Below are 21,650 nucleotides of genomic sequence, written 5' to 3' on the forward strand. Positions count from 1 at the left end.
TTCCTTTTCCTAATTTCAGATTTTGTGATACCGCCATGTTAAAGAAGATGCCCACCATTTCCATGCGTTCATTGGCTTGTGGCAGTGCAGGGCACTATATTAAAGAAGGAACAATTCATCTCCTTTCTGAACCTGCTGTCTCCATTATGTTTTGTAAGCAGGTAGAACCTGAATCAGGCTGATGTGGGCACAAGACAGGAACAAACCCCTATGGGACGCCAGCATCGACTCACAAAGATGGCATATCTGAGGACCACCTTCCTGGATCTGACGAGGTAAGTAATACCACTCCGGGACAAGAGACGGCGCTGATGCTAACACAATCTTCATCTTTTAACCCCGCAGCCAAAAACAAGAAAAAAGAACACCAAAGAGTGACAACTGACCCTGCGGGTGAAGCTCCGAACCTTCTGCTTTTCAGACTGTACGATCGGCTGGCCGCCAGAAGGTGGCGTCAGATGCCAGCAGACCTCCTGCGATTCACCCAATCAGCTGGCCGTTCAGAGCCATTATCGTCTTATCTTTTCATTTGTTCAACATAATGGGGCTACCAGGGTGGCACCCCAACCTTTGTTCTGTGCCTCAGTCGACCCACCCGGCCCCCTTCTTACAAGAGTCGTCACTCAAGCTGACCTGCACCCTGAGCAGTGACCTTAAAAGCTGCAGGACGTGGCCCTTGAGTGGCCGATAGTTTGGAAAATGGGAAGCCACCATTGGGTGGAGTGACATGATGATCTCATCGTCTTAGGGAAACCCCAAAACTGAAGAATGGGAACGGCAAAGTCCACAACAGACAGGATGGGGGGCCGGAATTTGAGACCACATCCCTCAAGCAAGGTGCACCTCCTGACTGGAGCCCAGTGGCTGTACATGTTCTCCCTGTGTCAGTGTGGGAGCTTTCCAGTCTCCTGATTGCCCACCATGGCCGCCTGTGAGTGGACTGGTAATACAGACTGTAGGTTTATGGGGGGGGGGGGGGGTCACTACTGCCATATGTACAGAGTACAGTCAAGTCAATCTACAACATACGGTAGAAGTGCAAGGCACTATATAACAATACAGTCGTGGCCAAAGGGTTCAAGAAGGGCCCAAGTGTTCTTTTTATAATAATAATACATTTTATTTATATAGCGCCTTTCCCGTGCTCAAGTTTGCCGTTTTAGTGTTTTTAGATCTTTTTGTCAGATGTTTCTGTGGTGTACTGAAGTAGAATCACAAGAAGTTCAGAAGTTTCAAAGGCTTTGATTGACAATTAAGTTTATGTGATCTAAAAACACTGAAGCGGCAAACTTGAGCACGGGAAAGGCGCTATATAAATAAAATGTATTACATCTGACAAAAAGATCTAACACAGCGATTCTCAACCTTTTTCTCTTTCTGAACCCCTTCAAAAAACTGGAATAAATTGTCGAACCCCCTGTGTGGTCATTGCGATATTCTACAGGTTTATCCTTCTACGTTGGATGTTCTGTTTCAATGTGTCTACGAAGAAGTGATGCTTTTAAACTGCTCTTGGCCAGGACTTCATTACAAATTACACAAAGCGGTTTAGGTTCTCTGCGGTGGGTTGGCACCCTGCCCGGGATTGGTTCCTGCCTTGTGCCCTGCGTTGGCTGGGATTGGCTCCAGCAGACCCCCGTGACCCTGTGTTCGGATTCAGCGGGTTGGAAAATGGATGGATGGATGGTTTAGGTTCTGACTCATCCCAGATAAAATAAAAACCCATTCGTAAATAGTTGCTGTCATATTTTCGTTTCTTCTCTTCGGTCTTAGTATGTTCACCTGTTGTTTCCTTGCTTTCAGTCTGGAGAGACGGCAGCTCACTACAACTTTCAGTATCGTCACCCTGTGTTGGTACCACATCAGGGACTGAAGTAGAAGAAGAAGCAGTTGATTGCTCGTCCAGCTTTTTGTCAGACTTGATAAAACTACCCGTTTTTAACCATCAATCCATAATAAAATTACGGAGTAATAATTATTCTCTTTCACGTTCGACATGCGCACGTTTAAGTAAAACGTCTTTATCGCAATTGATCTACACACACTATGCACTACCAATTTGTCTTATTAAAATCACTTGTGGTTCTTAAGTACGTCGTACGATTCAATTCGACTCTACTCTCCCTTGTCTGATCGCAGCGTTTTCATATCAGCAGACGTTATTCTCGTTCTTTCGAGCGCATTCACGGTTCTTGGTTCACTGAATTGGAAGTTTCCGGATCATACAAGAATGTACATACATCGCCGGCAGCGTAGCATCCCATCGCGTTACAGATTGTTACTTGCTGCGACTCAACAATTTTACCGAATCTTCCGTCGCAATGCGTAAGTGACTGAGGTAATATTCATGAATTTGACATTTAATTGATTTGTTGACCCATTTTTATTATTGTATTATTAATAGTTCTGTGAATATATTTGCCTACATTTAATATCTCGTTATATTTGTTACGTTTGGGATTTAAAATTCTGCCATTACAATATTTTTTTCGCAAACCCCTTTTATAAAGCAGCACCGGTTGGGAAACACTGATCTAACAACACTGAAGCAGCAAACTTGGTGACAACCAACACTTGGGTCCTTCTCGACACTTTTGTCCACGACTGTAGGCAACATCAGGGACTGGGAAGACTAGACAGGGGCGAGAAAAAGATGAATGGAGCAAATTCTAGAGATATCCGCAGTGAAGACCTGCTCAGAACACTGCGGACCTCAAACTGGGCTGAAGTCCACCCAGGAGTGACTTAAGGACCACTCTGAGAATGTCCTTGAGTGGCCCACCCAGAGCAGCCCAGACCTGACCCCGAAAAGGACATCTCCGGAGAGCCCTGAAAGCAGCTGTCTCGCCGATGGTCTCCATCCAACCTGACGAAGAATGGCAGAAAATTTGCCAGATCCAGGTGTGCCAAGCTTGTCGTGCCACTGCAAGGCTGGAATGGCTGCCAAGGCTACAAAGGGGCCCTGAATACTTGTGAGTCCATGTGATGTTTCGGTTTTTTATTTTGAATATATTGGCAGACATTTCTAAAAATTCTATTTTTGCTTTGTCATTCCAGAGTACTGAGGTGTCGATTGATGAGGAAAAACTGAATTTAAAGGATTTTAGCACAAGGCAGCAACAGAAGAAAACGTGAAGAAAATGAAGGGGTCTGAAGATTTTGTGAAGGCGCTATATGAACGAATTGTCTTGTAAACTCAGTCACCCCAGAGACATTTATTGGCATGATTTTCAGGGTTTCAGAGAGTCCAAAGGGTTAATTAAGGGGTCTCAGCACCTCAGCCCCCCCCCCTTGACTGCCCCTCCCGTAGCCCCCTTAGCCCCACTTAACATGCAAAGTGAGAAGCAGAGCACTGCAGCCCTTCACTGTGGCGAGACCACTAAACAGATTCAGCGGTGGCAGCAGCTCTCGACTGATGGCTTTTTAAGAAACTCTCCCCAATAAGTCTCCTCAGGAAGCAGATGAAGAGACCCTCGGCTTGCCGCCCAAGGAGTCATTTTGGAGGAGATGATCGCATCAGAGCCGATCAGGGCAGCTTAATGGGCTCTCAAATGAACCTTTAAGGGTCCCATTCATTAATTAGAACTCCACCTCCACGTCAAAGCTCAGCTCGACGGAGTCCATTAGAGTCACTTTAGGACCTCGGAGCTGCGGCCTGCCTAACGTGACAGACGGAATCGAAACAGAATGCCGAGTGGACCACCAAGCACTGAGAAAGCTGGCGAGACCAGGAAAACGAGCCAGAAGGAGGGAAGCGGAGCTAGCGGTTCACCTATGGATCAAACGAACGAAATGAGATTTATAACCGTATTATCATAGGGTGGGTGCTGAAGACCAGAAAAAGGAACTAAGGAGACTTCTCTACAAGGAACAGACCACCACCCTGATGAGTGGAGTGTCTTATCGACCTGCAAGGCCACCTTACCCTTCCAAGAATTCATTCTTAGGATCTGGAGACTGGATTGTCCCTTGACCTGAGCTAATCAGACCGCATTTCAGCACTTCTCCACCAGGTGGCTGAAGCAGCAAATATGAACAGTGGGTATAGAAAAGAATCCCCCCTTCAAAATATTCCCATTTTATTTGCTTTACAGCCTTAAATGTAATCACACAAACTCATATTTCTTCCCAGCTTTACTTACTCAATGCAATCTCTAACATCCAAGTGAAAGATATCACAGCTACAGTTCAGAAGAATGATAAAAAAAATCAAAAACAAGACCTATGGAGATTAATAAAGGACACCCCCCCCAATGTCAATGTCATTTTAGTGACCCCCTTTTGCTTTAATGACAGCCTTGAGTCTGTTGATTCTTCTCTATCAGCTTTGCACTCCTTGATTGTTGTATTTATTTTTTTGCGCCCCACTCTTCATTACAGTTTAACTCTTCAAGTTCGGTCACATTGGATGGTGAGTGTTGGTGGTCTGCTATCTTCAGATCTTTCCACAGATGTTCACTGTGATTTAGTTCTGGGATCTGATTGGCCACACCAGGACATTCACTTTTTTCTCCTTCAGCCACTCAATTCGGGTCGTTGTCGTATTGAAAGGTGAACATTCTGCCCATCTTCAACGTTCTGGCAGAGGGTAGCAGGTTTTCCTCCAGAATTTGACAGGATTTTGTCCCCTCCATTTTTTCCTTCTACCCTAATGAGAGCACCAGACCCCCCCCCCCCCCCCCCACAACAGGATGCTGCCCCCTCCATGCTTTACTGTAGGTATGGTGTGTTGTGGATAGTGAGCTGCATTGGTGGACTGTTTGGTATTGAAGCCAAATAGTTTGATTGTGGGCTCATCTGAGCAGAAGACCTTTTTCCACTTGGCATCAAAATCGTCAAGGTGCATTCTGGGAAAGCTCAAACGAGCCTTAATGTGGCCTTTCTTGAGAAGTGCGACCCTCCCAAACAAGCCACAATTGTGGAGCTCTTGCGAAATTATTGTCACATGCACATCATTAATGACCACTCTGTGCCATCAAATCCTGGAACTCCTTCACAGTGGCCATTGGCCTCTCAGTAGCCTCTCTTACCAGTTTCCTCCTTGCTCTTCCATCTAGTTTGGAGGGTCCTAGTAGTACTAAACACTTCTTTATGATGGGCTTTACTGCTTTACTGAGCTCCTTGGGATTGTTAAAGCCTTTGAGATGTTTTGGTCTCCATCTCCTGCCTTATGTCTGTCCACAACTCTATCCCTGAGATCTTCTGAAAAGTGGCTTGCCACCCCATAGTCAGGTGTTTGCTGTCAGTGGCACTGCCAAAGAAGGGAATGAATGCTCCAGGAACAGCTTCACTAATCACACTCCTTACAACTGATCACACATGGAAGGAAACCAGTAACTGTAGTGGAAATGGTGGGCACTGACACCTGATTGAGTTTAGGAGGGGGGGGGGGGGTCCTTTATCTCAGGATTTCTTGTTTTTGATTTTTTATCATTCTTCTGAACTGTAGCTGTGATTTCTTTTACTTGGATGTTAGAGATTGCATTGAGTAAGTAAAGCTGGGAAGAAATATTAGATAGATAGATAGATAGATAGATAGATAGATAGATAGATAGATAGATAGATAGATAGATAGATAGATAGATAGATAGATAGATAGATAGATAGATAGAAAAGGAAAGGCACTATATAATGAGATAGATAGATAGGAAAGGAAAGGCACTATATAATGAGAGATAGATAGATTGGAAAGGAAAGGCACTATATAATGAGATAGATAGATAGATAGATAGATAGATAGATAGATAGATAGATAGATAGATAGATAGATAGATAGATAGATAGATAGATAGATAGGAAAGGAAAGGCACTATATAATGAGATAGATAGATAGATAGGAAAGGAAAGGCACTATATAATGAGATAGATAGATAGATAGGAAAGGAAAGGCACTATATAATGAGATGGATAGATAGATAGATAGATAGATAGATAGATAGATAGATAGATAGATAGAAAGGCACTATATAATAGATAGATAGATAGATAGATAGATAGATAGATAGATAGATAGATAGATAGATAGATAGATAGATAGATAGATACTTTATTAATCCCAAGGGGAAATTCAAATACTCCAGCAGCAGCATACTGATACAAAAAACAATATTAAATTAAAGATTGATAATAAGGCTGTAAAGCAAAAAAAAAAAAGGGAATATTTCGAAGGGGGGGATTCTTTTCTATACCCACTGTTCATATTCAGCACCGGCTCAAGGCTAAAATTACATGCTGTGATCAATAGGGGGCACTCTTGAGCCGTCTCCAGAGGAATTAAGAATACAAGGACAGCAAATTTTGAAATTGAAAATCAAGTAACAAAACAATGGATGAAAAACAACGGGCACTGCCCCTCTAACCGGTCGCTCCTCCACTGTCTATCTCACTTACCCGTCCTTCTTCGCCCCTTTATATTCCTCACCTTCTTGCTCTGGCCTCACTTTGACCCGCCAGTTGCACCTTTGTCTATCTACCACTGACCTGCGCTGGACTGGTGGGATGAGGACACTTTATTTCGCCACAACGAGACCCAGACACCCCTCTGTCCAGAGCTCCATCTAGTGGCTGCAGGGGTTCCTACACACTTAAGCTTCACCCTTTGCTTGTAAAGTCTGTTGGCCTTCAGGCGCTGGTGCAGTAAAAGAAGAACAATAAGACATAACATTTGCATAGTTCGTTTCTCAATACTCAATGGGGGGCACTTGAACCTTCATCAATGTGTAGCGCCAACCTGGATGATGCAATGGCAGCCATTTTGGTGACCGTATATCAGCTATTAGGCGGTGAAGGCATGAGAAAGACAGTTAGCCAATTACAGTTAGGGGGCTGGAATGACCCGGCTGTGGTGGACAATTTCGCTTGGACATCGGGAAACATAAAGGATACCCGGGGTCTTTGATGACAACAGAGAGTCAGGACCTCGGTTTGAAGGACAATGATATTTTTACAGCACAGTGTCCCCTTGTCACTTCTCCAGGGTATTGGGGTCCACAGGGTAAGCGCCCCCTGTTGGCCTCACCAACACCCCTTCCAGCCACAACCCAAGCTTTTCCTAGGTGGTCTCCCATTCCGGGGGTCTGAACGTGATTAACATCAGGTTGATGACCCGTTCTGAAGTGCAGGTGGGCACACAAATTCTGCTCCTGTGGCTTGTGGAGTCTCAATACTTAGGAGTAGGAGGAGCTTTCTGGTATTTGGGGTGTGATGCTGCACCCCAAGTCACTTTAGTCTTTAGTGACACCAAACTCCATACAAAGGCCTCCATTTTCTTTTTTGTGGTGGACCTGCTAAGCAGTGAAGCAGGACCCTCACTGAGTGGAAGGTGGGATCTGCTGGGAAAACTTTGTGTCAAATGTACAATCAGATAGACAATGCTGCCCCCTAGTGGTTAAGTCATGTAATTTATAGAATATGCCATTTGTATTATACCTCTAAACTTGTTATTGTGCTCTGTGCCAGTACTCAGCGGAGGGCACCGTACAAAAATAACCTCAACTGAATTGAGATCCGTCAGTGCCCATATGGGCAGGAATCAAATGCCAGCAACACTGTGATTTGTTGAAAAAGAGGAGCCACCAAAAAAACGAGCATGAAGTTCAGTCAGTGGACGGCGATGCAGTTTGGCATTCACTGGCACACCAAGGGAAATAGAGACGTGCAAAGTGGAGGAAGCATTCAGCAGCGGGCACAAGCGAGCAGCGACAAAAGCACGGCGGTGAGAAGACTTACCCGAGGGCCTTGGTCCCCTTGATCCCCCTGTAGGTGAGAAAAGAAAAAAAATAAATACACAAAATTAGCAGCTGCCCCCCCCCACAGTCTCATACTGGAATCACACATATTGGATTTGCAGCCAGTGAAAGGTGACAATTCGTAACATAGAGACTGACTTGGCATAGTCGGCCGTATGAAGCCCACTGGTCACGGCACTGGACGTCAAGCTGTTAGGACTGCCATTTCAATCCCTGCCTCGCCTGACGTAGTGAGAGACCCTGATGAGCCACTTTAGCGATCCAGAAGCCGTTGTACTCTAAACTGGGGCTTTTATGAAAATCAGTCAAAACCAAAAAGTGTTCAAAATAATAGTGCAGGGATCCAACAAGGAGTCAATAAATAATCCATAAAACAGATGTAAAAAATGGAGGTTAAAATTAAAAAAAACAAAACAAAAAACAATCCTTTAAAATGAATTTAAAACAAAGTCAGAAAAAATCCGGTGCCTTCTCCTTCTAACTGGCGGCTCCCCTGCTCATCCCATACGGGCCTTGCAGCAGGGGAGTCACTTTGTCACCGCAGGCGCAGCTGACCTTCCAGCCTGGTCCGGTAGCCTTCCATCCCCTGGCTATGCAAAGCTCCCGCCGGACCGAGACTTGGGTTCCCCCAACGGCCAGGACGCTCACGCTAGGGGTCAGCCTCCCAAGCCTCTCTGACTCCCACTACCTTCTGGGGCGAGTTGTCCTCACTAAAGGTCACTCCGGCTCCTCGGGACTGCTCAGTAGCCAGTGACCGCTTCCAACTGTCCCTCAACTGAGTGCCACACTCCACCTCAGGGGCTCTTCTCCCAGCTGCCTGCTTTCTAGTGAGTCTGCTCTCGCTCCCACACCGGCTCTCAGCCTCCAGCTTCCTGCTTCTTCTTCTTCTTCTTCTTCCTCTTCCTCCTCTAACCCTCTGCTCTCTTCTCCGATCTCCTTTTCTTTCTCTGTGCCAGCCTGTACTTATATGGCTCTGTGGGTGCAGCATCTTACTCACGTACCGCAGGAAGCCGATCGCACCCTCGCGTGCAGGAGCGACTCGCCCCCAGTGACCTCATTAACTCCCCGCGGTCATGTGATTGTGCCCACGGAGACCGACACGGCTATTCGGATTATTTTAAAACTGCCCGTTCTTTTGAAGCCGCGGACCCGCTATACCACACAATGCTGCATGGAGGAGTGGGGCAAAGAGATGATTAGAGGAAGAGCTGACATGAAGGGGGCAGCATTGCCAGCTGTTAATGCCAGGGGGGGGCACTTTTTCCACATCTGTTGATTTTATTTGTTCGGAATAAATGATCACCAAATTCAATTTCCCATTTAATTCCATCACATTTACCAATAAATCTTCATGTGCCCGCATAACCATTTCATGGGGTGCACTGACTTTTTCACGTGGCTCTACTTCCCTGGGTAAGTCAAATTGCAATAAAAGCGGGTGGAAAATTCCAGAAGTCGTGAGGGAGAGAGATCTGCTGGCGTAAAAGACAAGGAGAACTTGTGTGATGCCGAATTCTGGGATTCCAGCATGGTGGCCAACAACCAAGAGGACTTTATTTTTTTTTTAATGTGGTGGCTGAAGCTTAGAAGCCCCCCACCGGAGGAGAGTGGTGTTAGTATGCATTAAAATAGGCAGTCAGGGTGGGTCTGAGGGAATGCCACTTGTGGTCTCGGCTGTTGGCCATGCCCACTTTCTTTGGCTTTGGCCATCAAAGAGCTCAGCAGTCTCCTCTCAACAGACAGCATCTCGTGTTCGACCAGTAGGGGTCTCCCTCCTCAGTGCTAACCCTAACAGTTACAACAAATTCGGTTGTCCACCTGAGATTCAATGTCTTTGGCTCCTTTTCTTTGAAGAACATGTTAAGGGATGAAGTTTTATCAGATCCACATGGTGTCACATTTACATTACACGGGTGAAGCAATGCGGGTGTGGAGACCGTCCACCACTTTAGAGACACTGGTTCCATAGAGCATGAACCTGATCCCGCCAGACCAATCATCATTAACTCCTCCATACCCATCCAAACCCCAACCCTAACCCTTTCACACACAATACCAAAGGATGGAGGAGCCCAGTGGTGAACGCCCACCATCAGTTAACCCAAAAAAGCTGCAGTGTGAGATGGAAGAAGAAAGCCTGAAATATCTGAGGGGGTTACAAAGACACAGGAAGATCGTGTACAGTAAATCCCCCTCAGACAGTGGATGATCCGAAAAGAAATTTGCAATCCAACTGGTTTTACCTGAATCCGCACACTGTCTTCTCAATAGTGGTACAGCCGATTCCTGGTTGGGTCACCAAGACCACCGCCAGGGCCCACGCTCACCCGCCTTCTTCGCTCGTCAATCAAACTAACATTGTGAGTCAGGATTGTGGAAGGACAGCAAAGAGGAACACGGGGAGAACAGAGGGCACCACAGCTAGGACACTGACCAAGGAACCAGCACTGAGAGGTGCCAATGCAGTTATCACTTGGCGTATAAAACCAAGTAGGTGATGGGGAAGAGCATGATGGGAAATGATGGCATCACATGCATCCATTTCCTAAATCTGTTTTACCCCAAGTAGAGTCATGGGGGAACTGAATCCTATTGGATGAAACCCCACACAGGTGATCTCCATTTGTTACGTTTCAGCCAGGGTTCCTTCCCCTGGGTGGGCTTCAAATTCATGTTTGGCGTCTCTTCTGCTTGTTCTCGACTCTTATTTAGGTCCATTATGTATATCATTCTTTATTTTTTGATTTTTTGTCTCTTTACCTAAGCTGCCTTTGTTATATGCCTTGTGTTTTGTGGGTGGGCTACTCCACCCCAAGTGGTCAATCACCACCAGGAACTCCCTTCTTCTGCTCTATAAACCCAGAGGGTCTCCCACAGTTCCTGGCGGTTCATTTCGAATGTGCTAGGGGGTCACTTTGTGTCACTACACAAAAGGATTATTGTGAGTCCTAAAGCCCCAGGTGACGCTAATGTGATGACAGAACCAAAAAAAAAATAGAAATTAAAGGAAGAAAAATCAAACGTAACCCGACTGCCCGATTTTCGCCACTAACTATAACACAGAGAGACGTTTCTTTTGCTTGGAATTAACCACCGGTGGATATCAGCAGTGCAGCCATATTTAACCTGGAGGTAATTGGACTGACCCTCTGGTTTAACCCGCGGAGTCGAGGAACCTGACCCATAGGAGTGGCGAGTGGGCTTTGTGTCGCTGCTGTACTTATCCTGAGCTCTTGGCTTGGCTCTGTTTTGCTGACTCGGCCATTGGGTTGTGTACTGGGACTCATTCATCTTGGATTGTCCCGGCTGGCAACTCCTATTTGCCCTGCATGCTCTGCAGATTTGCGTGTGCTTACAGAGACTTTTTGTGATCATAAATCTTTTATTTTATGAAGATTCTGCACTGCCCTTTGTGTATCTAGCTGGGGTTTTTGACAGGACTTCGCCCTCTAGTGACCATTTTTTGTAAGTGTTCTTGGAGCTCTCAGTCATAACGCCATTGAAGTAATTCTGTGACTTCTAAAGCAAGTTGGCTTCAACGGTGATGACTTAGGGGTGGATATTGTTGTGATTAATTATTTTATGTTTTATATTTGTAATGAATTTAGTTCATTCATTTCACTTTGACATTAAGGAAACTTTTTCTGTTGACCAGTTTTAAAAAAGCCAAATAAAATCAACAGGGATTCCATGTTGTATAACAAGAAAATGGGAGAACTTTGAAGGGGGTGAAGACTTTTGATTGGCACTGTACAACTCCAGGAGGTGGCTACGCCAAGGAAAACAAAATACAGAGACGGGGAGAACATACAAGGACAGACATGGGATTAAACCCACACACAACCAAAATAAGTTAAAAACAGAGAAGGGCCTTACCTTATCTCCCTTGGGACCCGGTGGACCCTGCGAAAATCAAAGAGAGAGAGAGAGAAGAAAAAATGAGCAACTGGCCATCACAGGAGGTGGAAAAAAAACAACACAATTCATGCCACGTTAGGTGCCACAGACGTCCATCACATGGCACATGCCCGCTTCACTCTGAGCACATGGCAAGGAAGCTGGGACACCGTGGACATAGGGAACGTCCCCAGAGATCGGGACAGCTCCGGGATGCACAATGACCAGGAGACGAAAGGAAACATCTGCTACACAAAGTAAAAGGCTTGAAAGCAGGAAGGCAATAAGGACAAAGTCCTGAGGATTATTGTGAGGACGGAAACACCGGGAGACGGCGATGCGCTGACAGCACCAAAAACACCGGGAGTGCGCCCCCCTCGACATCCTCGTATACCGAGATGGAGGAAAAGGTCATCAGAAGCACTTCCAGGTGCGCCATATTTGTCAAACATCATATCTCTTTGTCTCTCATCATGACCAATTGATAATATCCATATACAATTTCTTTAATCAAACTTTATATTAAAATGATAGTTTTGCACTTAGGGAGGTCGAAAATGGTAGTGGAATTTTTTCATCGTTACATTTGTATTACCGAGATTACGTGTAAAATAAAAAGAGTTCTAGTCACCTAAAACATAGAAAAAGTGTTAATATTATATAATATTTGTTGCAATAAACTGCTCGGGGTAAAACTGCATTTAATTATGATAATGATGGCAGAAATAAAAAGAAAATATCATAAAATTAAATGTATTACCAGGAACACAATGGGGACGTAGCAGCTTATTGTTCATATCACATGGCATGTTCAAGGCTTAAACGTTATTGTTAAACTGGTGAGGTATAAATTAAAATAAAACTAATATTAGTTATCGAAAGAATATGTATTATATTAAATACCGTTTTAATTATCGTGTACACATTTAGATTTCCATGTGTGACGAACCCGGCCGGGACGCCCCTGCTGTGTGTGTTCCGGGGGAGCAGCCATGGACAGCTCAATACCTCCCCCGGGGCACTTGGTGGCAGCCTCCCCAACCTCCCGCAGGGCTCCATGAGAGATGGAGTCCTCCACAGCTTGGTTGGGGCCCGGGGTGGCCGCTAGGGGGAGCTGTCTCCTTCCAACAGCCCGGCTGGACGGTTCTACAGCCCCACCCGGAAGGGCAATTAGGACCAGGTGGTCAAGCACCTGGAACACTTCCAGGTGAGTTATAAAAAGGGCCAGCCACCACCACTCAGAGAGCCAGAGTTGGGAGGAGGAGGACTAAAGCCTGAGGAGGAGTGGTGAAGGAAGGATTGTTGTAGAGATTGTGAGTGTTTTTGGGACTGTGTTGGGCCGGTGGGACACGGGGAAGGCGTGCCCCACGGCTGAAGACAAATAAAAAAGTGTTTTATTTAAGTACGTGCCTCTGCCTCAATCTGTGCCAGGTCGGGCGCTATATAGCGCCTTTCACACATGATACAAAAAATTCGGATGGTTGTTTCAATAAAATGTGACTTCCGGTTGAGTCATTTTTCTCAAATTTCATATCTGTTTGCTTTTTCATCATTATAAATATCTATGCAAAATTTCAATCATCCGTCTGTAATCATAACCACAGTGTTCTTGAATATTCCAGAAAGTATTCAGTTAAAGTACCACTTCCGGTTGCTGGAAGTGGTCCAAAACTTGATAGGATTCCTTATTTTTTATCCAAAGCAGGGGTACAAAATCTGAGCGCTTTTGAGTGATCGTGTTTACACACCGACAGACATTTTCAAAAATGCTATTTTCAGACTCAGGAAGATCTAAAACGTCAAGATTCATCAAAATCTTTTAGGATGGCTAGGAATTTATTTCCTTATTCGATTTGTAAATATCTAAACTCACTGTATTATCGTGGTATTCGCCTCTACTTACCCTTTACCTTGGGGTGAGTGTACTCATCAGATTCGTTATCAGGTTGGTCTACTGTCGCACCTTAAGATTATCACACACACACACACTGACCCTCATCACAACACTGCCCCATGAATGACACACACACAGCTGGTTAACCTCCGGCACTTTAAACCTCACGAGTGCCTTAGGAATAACATGGCCTGTCACTCTCTCAGCACTTCATGACACTTACTTTTTACCGGTACAAACAACATACGATGTTTTAACGATATCTCAGACCTAAATATTACTTTTGGTCTACAAGAATACATTCAAACAAAGGTTCAGCACTCTTGACTATCTGCCATTTATCAGCCAAGAATGCCTTACTTTATGTCCTGTTCCCTACTATTGGGTGGAGCTCTCACCCTCAGCCTTAATAAACCTCACAGCACAAAGCGTATGGCAAACCTCCGGCTGCACCAGGTGCTCAACGAAATCTACCTTATTACTTCAGTCACTCTAGACATGAAGACAAAGCATAGAAAGTTAAAAGCAGCATGATATTTATTACAAGAATAATAATACCAGTAGAACAAAGAATAGAAAATTGGACTGATAGTAAAATCTGGATATATATAGTCTTTAGAAAAAGCTTACAAAAAAGTAAAGATGACAAGGATGAATGTCACAGGCGGCTTCTGATCGAGCACTCGCAGTTGTTCTTATGATGCTTTTATGATGATCAGATGGAAACGGCCACACTTTTGACGTCTCTCTGTTCCCTTCTCCCGACGTTTTCGTCCCTTCTTCTGATGTCGCTCTTCAGACGAGGCATATCCTCTTTAATAAAATCCCTGTGTGCGTCCAGGTGTCCCTGTGTGTGTGTCTTCTGGTGAAGTGCGCATGCGCGGTGCAATGCGCGATATTACTGTCAGAGAAAGTTACAGGCGTTTTACGGAAATACAAACCAGTATTACTGCGAGAGGAAATTAAAGGTACACAATACAGTGACGCATATTACAGCCACATATAAGCCAGTATTACTGTCTTTGAACTTGGATTGCTTGCCCTCAAAAACCCCCTAATATAAATGTGTCATGTTTATTATGTAATCAGAATAATAATTCACAAACAGACAGACACACCAACAGACATAATTTCAAAAATGGTATTTTTGGACTCAGGAAGGTCTAAAACGTCAAGATTCATCAAAATCTCGAGGTTTTCACAATTCTTATACTTTCTCTAAACTGTGTACACGAGAAAGTAAAAACAGAAATTAAAGGAACAAAAATCAAACGTAACCTAACCGTCCGTTTTTCCCCACTAACTCTAACACAAACAGACTGGAATTAACCACCGAGCCATAGATAGATAGATAGATAGATAGATAGATAGATAGATAGATAGATAGATAGATAGATAGATAGATAGATAGATAGATAGATAGATAGGATAGACCCCTCCTTTAACCGTCACCTTATCGTGGTGGAGGGGTTTGCGTGTCCCAATGATCCTAGGAGCTCTGTTGTCCGGGGCTTTATGCCCCTGGTAGGGCCACCCAAGGCAAACTGGTCCTAGGTGAGGGATGAGACAAAGAGCGGTTAAACAAACCTCCTATGAAGAAAAACCATTTTGGACGGCGTTTTCCCTTGCCCGGACGCGGGTCACCGGGGCCCCACTCTGCAGCCAGGCCTGGAGGTGGGGCTCGATGGCGAGCGCCTGGTGGCCGGGCCTGCACCCATGGGGCTCGGCCGGGCACAGCCCGAAGAGGCAACGTGGGTCCCCCTTCCCATGGGCTCACCACCTATGGGAGGGGCCAAGGAGGTCGGGTGCAGTGTGAGTTGGGTGGTGGCCGAAGGCGGGGACCTTGGCGGTCCGATCCTCGGCTACAGAAACTGGCTCTTGGGACGTGGAATGTCACCTCTCTGAAGGGGAAGGAGCCTGAGCTAGTGCGCGAAGTTGAGAGGTTCCGGCTAGATATAGTCGGACTCACCTCGACGCACAGCTTGGACTCTGGAACCAATCTCCTTGAGAGGGGCTGGACTCTGTACCACTCTGGAGTTGCCCCCGGTGAGAGGCGCCGAGCAGGTGTGGGTATACTTATTGCCCCCCAACTTGGAGCCTGTACACTGGGGTTTACCCCGGTGGACGAGAGGGTAGCCTCCCTTCGCCTTCGGGTGGGGGGACGGGTCCTAACTGTTGTTTGTGCGTATGCACCGAACAGCAGTTCGGAGTACCCACCCTTTTTGGAGTCCCTGGAGGGGGTGCTAGAGGGCATACCTTCTGGGGACTCCCTCGTTCTGCTGGGAGACTTCAATGCTCACGTGGGCAATGACAGTGAGACCTGGAAGGGCGTGATTGGGAGGAATGGCCCCCCCGATCAGAACCCGAGTGGTGTTTTGTTATTGGACTTCTGTGCCCGTCACTGATTGTCCATAACGAACACCATGTTCAAGCACAGGGGTGTTCATATGTGCACTTGGCACCAGGACACCCTAGGCCTCAGTTCGATGATCGACTTTGTGGTCGTGTCGTCGGACTTGCGGCCACATGTCTTGGACACTCGGGTGAAGAGAGGGGCGGAGCTGTCAACTGATCACCACCTGGTGGTGAGTTGGCTTCGATGGTGGGGGAGGATGCCGGTCAGGCGTGGTAGGCCCAAACGTGTTGTGAGGGTCTGCTGGGAACGTCTGGCAGAGCCCCCTGTCAGAAGTAGCTTCAACTCCCACCTCCGGCAGAACTTCGACCACATCCCGAGGGAGGTGGGGGACATTGAGTCCGAATGGGCCATGTTCCGTGCCTCTATTGTTGAGGCAGCTGACCGGAGCTGTGGCCGTAAGGTGGTCGGTGCCTGTCGTGGCGGCAATCCCCGAACCCGCTGGTGGACACCGGCGGTGAAGGATGCCGTCAAGCTGAAGAAGGAGTCCTACAGGACCCCTTTTGTCCTGTGGGACCCCGGAGGCAGCTGATAGGTACCGGCAGGCCAAGCGGAATGCGGCTTTGGTGGTTGCTGAGGCAAAAACTCGGGGCGTGGGAGGAGTTTGGGGAGGCCATGGAGAACGACTTTCGGACGGCTTCAAGGAGATTCTGGTCCACCATCCGGCGTCTCAGGAAGGGGAAGCAGTGCAGTGTCAACACTGTGTATGGTGGGGATGGTGCGCTGCTGACCTCGACTCGGGACGTTGTGGGTCGGTGGGGGGAATACTTCGAAGACCTCCTCAATCCCATTAACATGCCTTCCAATGAGGAAGCAGAGCCTGGGGACTCAGAGGTGGGCTCCCCCATCTCTGGGACTGAGGTCACCGAGGTGGTCAAAAAACTCCTTGGTGGCAGGGCCCCGGGGGTGGATGAGATACGCCCGGAGTTCCTCAAGGCTCTGGATGTTGTAGGACTGTCTTGGCTGACACGCCTCTGCAACATCGCATGGACATCAGGGACAGTGCCTCTGGATTGGCAGACCGGGGTGGTGGTCCCCCTCTTTAAGAAGGGGGATCGGAGGGTGTGTTCCAACTACAGAGGGATCACACTCCTCAGCCTCCCTGGAAAAGTCTATTCAGGGGTCCTGGAGAAGAGGGTCCGTCGGATAGTCGAGCCTCGGATTCAGGAGGAACAGTGTGGTTTTTGTCCTGGTCGTGGAACAGTGGACCAGCTCTACACCCTTAGCAGGGTCCTGGAGGGTGCATGGGAGTTCACCCAACCAGTCTACATGTGTTTTGTGGACTTAGAAAAGGCATTCGACCGTGTCCCTCGGGGAATCCTGTGGGGGGTACTCCGAGAGTATGGGGTACCGGCCCCCCTGATAAGGGATGTTCAGTCCCTGTACGATCGGTGCCAGAGCTTGGTCCGCATTGCCGGCAGTAAGTCGAACCTGTTTCCAGTGAGAGTTGGACTCCGCCAGGGCTGCCCTTTGTCACCGATTCTGTTCATATCTTTTATGGACAGAATTTCTAGGCGCAGCCAGGGTGTTGAGGGGGTCCGGTTTGGTGGGCTCAGGATTGGGTCACTGCTTTTTGCAGATGATGTTGTCCTGTTTGCTCCATCAGGCCGTGATCTTCAGCTCTCTCTGGATCGGTTCGCAGCCGAGTGTGAAGCGGCTGGGATGAGAATCAGCACCTCCAAATCCGAGACCATGGTCCTCAGCCGGAAAAGGGTGGAGTGCCCTCTCAGGGTTGGTAGCGAGATCCTGCCCCAAGTGGAGGAGTTCAAGTATCTCGGGGTCTTGTTCACGAGTGAGGGAAGAATGGAGCGTGAGATCGACAGGCGGATCGGTGCGGCATCCGCAGTAATGCGGGCGCTGCATCGGTCTGTCGTGGTGAAAAAGGAGCTGAGCCACAAGGCAAAGCTCACAGTTTACCAGTCGATCTACGCTCCTACCCTCACCTATGGTCATGAGCTATGGGTAGTGACCGAAAGAACGAGATCACGACTACAAGCTGCTGAAATGAGTTTCCTCCACAGGATGTCTGGGCTCTCCCTTAAAGATAGGGTGAGAAGCTCAGAGTAGAGCCGCTGCTCCTCCGCATCGAGAGGAGTCAGATGAGGTGGCTCGGGCATCTGATCAGGATGCCTCCTGGACGCCTCCCTGGTGAGGTGTTCCGGGCACGTCCAACCGGGAGGAGGCCCCGGGGAAGACCCAGGACACGCTGGAGGGACTATGTCTCTCGACTGGCCTGGGAACGCCTTGGGATTCTCCCGGAAGAGCTAGAAGAAGTGGCCGGGGAGAGGGAAGTCTGGGCATCTCTGCTCAAGCTGCTGCTCCCGCGACCCGACCTCGGATAAGCGGGAGACAATGGATGGATGGATGGATGGATGGATGGATGGATGGATGGATGGATGGATAGATAGATAGATAGATAGATAGATAGTTTATTAATCCCAATGGGAAATTCACAAATTTAAATTCACATATTTAAACCCGGAGGGAACTGGACTGACCCCTGGTCTAACCCACGGAGCTGAGGAACCTGACCAATAGGAATGCTGAAACCAAGAGATAAGCAATTAATAGCCCATCCATGCCCAAGTAACCTTCACGGTCATGTGACACACAACACAAAGAAAACAAAATTAAAACCCACAAAAATGCAACAGAAGACCGAAAAGCCAACCCTAACAAGAAGACCAAAACCAACCTATGTTGTGCCAAAGCCCTAATGCCAATCCAAAATGGGAAGTCTTTGAACCAAGCCTTTAATACCAACATTGGCACCCATTTTAGAATTGTTTGGTCGAGTCCACCATCTTGGACAATGTGCTAATTATGGCATCAGTCTTTATACCATTGCACTTATGATGTCATCATGGCCATACAACCCACCCCCCAGTGATCTCAGCAACTATTCTTCAAAATTATGGTGCCAACTAAAAAACAGGATGGCATCATGGGAAAATTCAAAATGAAAACAAAAGATCATATAGTAGTACGTGTGACTACGTCATTGTTTTAAACATTTGGATTTCAAACCCTGAGGTTCTGGCCTCAAATCCTACTACTGACATCATTGTGTTCTAGCGGGGCTACATAAAATGTCACTTGTGTTTATTTAACGCTTGCCTGACCTTTTTTTGTGCATAAAATATATATATACCGGAAAAAGAGTTTCCTCAAAGCTTCGCCAAGGACATCACCAAGCACTGCACTCGACCCTGTAGGAGGTGGGCTTTCCTGTTTAGTTCCGGGGTTCTGTACGTTATAAGCTAAAACCGCGCATTTTCAAAGGAGAAAGAAGAAGAATAAAACGCCCACCACATTGAGTTCTGCTATTCTTTCATCGAAGATATCCACAGATCATCACAGCCAATCCCGTTACACACGGCACTAAGGTATTTGGGATGTTTTCATCCTCAGCTTGCCAGGGCTGTCAGACTGCTAAACGGGAATCATCAGAAAGACTGTGTCAACTAATACTTAGAGACAGCACTGTTTGAATTCGGGTTTTTATCACTTTCGTTATTTGGGACTTGGCCGGCTTTCAGCCATTGCTCATCTCCACAGTTTCTGTGATTTCACTGGACGTTTTTGTGTATATGAATGTTTGTCATTTTGTAGATTACACGTTTTCTGGTTAAGACAAGGGGAGGACAAGGGCGGTCAGGGTGTGTCGGGGTTTCTTTGCTTCCTAACACTATATATATCTGCAGGTTCCATGTCCTCAAAAAACATCTAATCAGAATTATAATTCACAATGCTGCCTTGCAGTTAGGAGACCCGGGTTCACTTCCCAGGTCCACCCTACCTAGAGTTTGCATGTTCTCCCCGTGTCTGTGTGGGTTTCCTCCCACAGTCCAAAGACATGCAGGTTAGGTGCATTAGTGATCCTAAATTGTCCCTAGTGTGTGTGTGTGCCCTGCGGTGGGCTGGCGCCCTGCCTGGGGTTTGTTTCCTGCCTTGCGCCCTGTGTTGGCTGGGATTGGCTCCAGAAGACCCCCATGACCCTGTACTTAGAATATAGCGGATTGGATAATGGATGGGTGGATAATTATTTGACTGCATTTTGGATGCCATTTTTAACCAGACTAGGAATCTGCCATTTTTGCGAGTCACGCCCTCAACGTCAATTACAGCAAGGAGTCTGAACGATATCTTGCGTCACCAAGCTTTTCGAGTAGGTCAGCAATTCGTGCTGTGGGGAGTGCATCGAAACAGGAGACCAAGTTTAGCCCGGTAAAGCTGTTGCAGAACCTTCTGCTTCTGTCGGGCTTGGGAACCAAAACCATAGGGCTCGACCAAAGACTTGATCTTTCCTCAATGATGCCCATTTTGAGCATTCATTTTATTTTGGGCTTGACCTCAGCTTTCTTCACCTCCAGGAGGCTACAGAGCCACTTGCTGATGACATTCCTGAGTTCAGTTACGATGCTGTGAGACGTCAGAGAGGTTTGGCCTGGTTCATATCCCACTGCTGACACTATGTGAACATAATCAAGTCACCTCACCTGCCTGTGCTCCAATTGAAACAAAAGAAATGTAACTAATTGTATCCCAAAAGTTGCAAGTTAATTTAGAAAAAGGTGACATCCAAATAATAAGCAATAATAATAATTATGGACTTTAAGGTATAAGATTCTTGGGGTTTATGGACTTGCTAGGGTTTATCTTTTGGAAAACCTTTACAGGTTATTTTTGCATTTCTTTTATGTTAATAAACCTTTAGATTATAAAAGAACCTTGAGTTTGTCATTGAGGGCCAGGGCTTTTATGGTTTCCCTCCTCCTTTTTCTGAATTTCAAACATTAAAAATCTCATCCCTATTTATTTGAAACTGTGCAGGCAGAGAAGCCCGCTCCTTTTTTTTAGGAGGAAGGCCTCAGGGGAGGTTGGAGGCCGACTTCTGAAGGTTCCTACCCTCTTTGTGTAGCAAAAGCCAGGCAGATCATAACAAGAATGGCTGGAATTACAGAGCCGGTGGTTCTGCATGCTTTGATGGAACTTCTTTTCAATACAAGTGGTCTGGGACAGCTCAGGTGAGGAACACTGAAGTTTCAAGGTCAAGTAGAAGTCCTCGCTCATCATGGCACCAGAGGATAGCGACATGTTATATGTTGATTAGCACTTGCAAGAAAGAATTTCACTGGACACGTAACAGTAAGAACCCTATGAACCTGTCTAGCGCCACCCACTCTGTTGCCACACAGGCAGTGGCGTAGCTAGGGGCGGGCAGTCCGCCCCGGGCGGCACATTTTTGGGGGCGGCATTATTGGCCAAAAGGCTCAGAACACTTCACGTGTAAGCAGCAGGGTTCGGAAAAATATCACTCATGAATGAAAAAAGTCAAATTCTCTGATTTTCATCCACAAATGCTTCAACAATCCTTCTGTGACGGCATCAGACATGGCAGTTGATATTTATGAGGCAATAACAAAAATAAACAGAAACATTACACTGATAATAATTTCTAGGAAGATAAACAACTAATTCACAAGGTATAATTTCATTTCGTTAACAATCCGAATGCGTTCTTGCTCATCCCCACCTATCGCTTGTACACTACACTGGTTCTGGTTTTCGCAGCGTAATTACAGTGCATCCGGAAAGTATTCCCAGCGCTTCATCACTTTTTCCACATTTTGTTACGTTACAGCCTTATTCCAAAATGGATTAAATTCGTTTTTTTCCTCAGAATTCTACACACAAC

General features: G+C 46.6%; 1 protein-coding gene across 1 annotated transcript in view; it reads right to left on the minus strand.

Annotated features, from left to right (window-relative positions):
• The window catches only part of LOC114655183 (collagen alpha-1(XXV) chain-like), a 77,412-nt gene extending 56,363 nt beyond the window's left edge, over positions 1-21,049 (minus strand). The window contains exons 1-3 of the mRNA XM_051929486.1: positions 20,861-21,049; positions 11,625-11,651; positions 7,729-7,755 (exon numbers count right to left, since the gene is read on the minus strand). Coding sequence (XP_051785446.1) covers positions 7,729-7,755; positions 11,625-11,651; positions 20,861-21,049 — 243 coding nt within the window. The remainder of the gene's footprint in view (positions 1-7,728; positions 7,756-11,624; positions 11,652-20,860) is intronic.
• Between the last annotated feature and the right edge of the window lie 601 nt (positions 21,050-21,650).

The sequence above is a fragment of the Erpetoichthys calabaricus genome, chromosome 7 (genome assembly GCF_900747795.2).
Source record: "Erpetoichthys calabaricus chromosome 7, fErpCal1.3, whole genome shotgun sequence".
Lineage (NCBI taxonomy): Eukaryota > Metazoa > Chordata > Cladistia > Polypteriformes > Polypteridae > Erpetoichthys > Erpetoichthys calabaricus.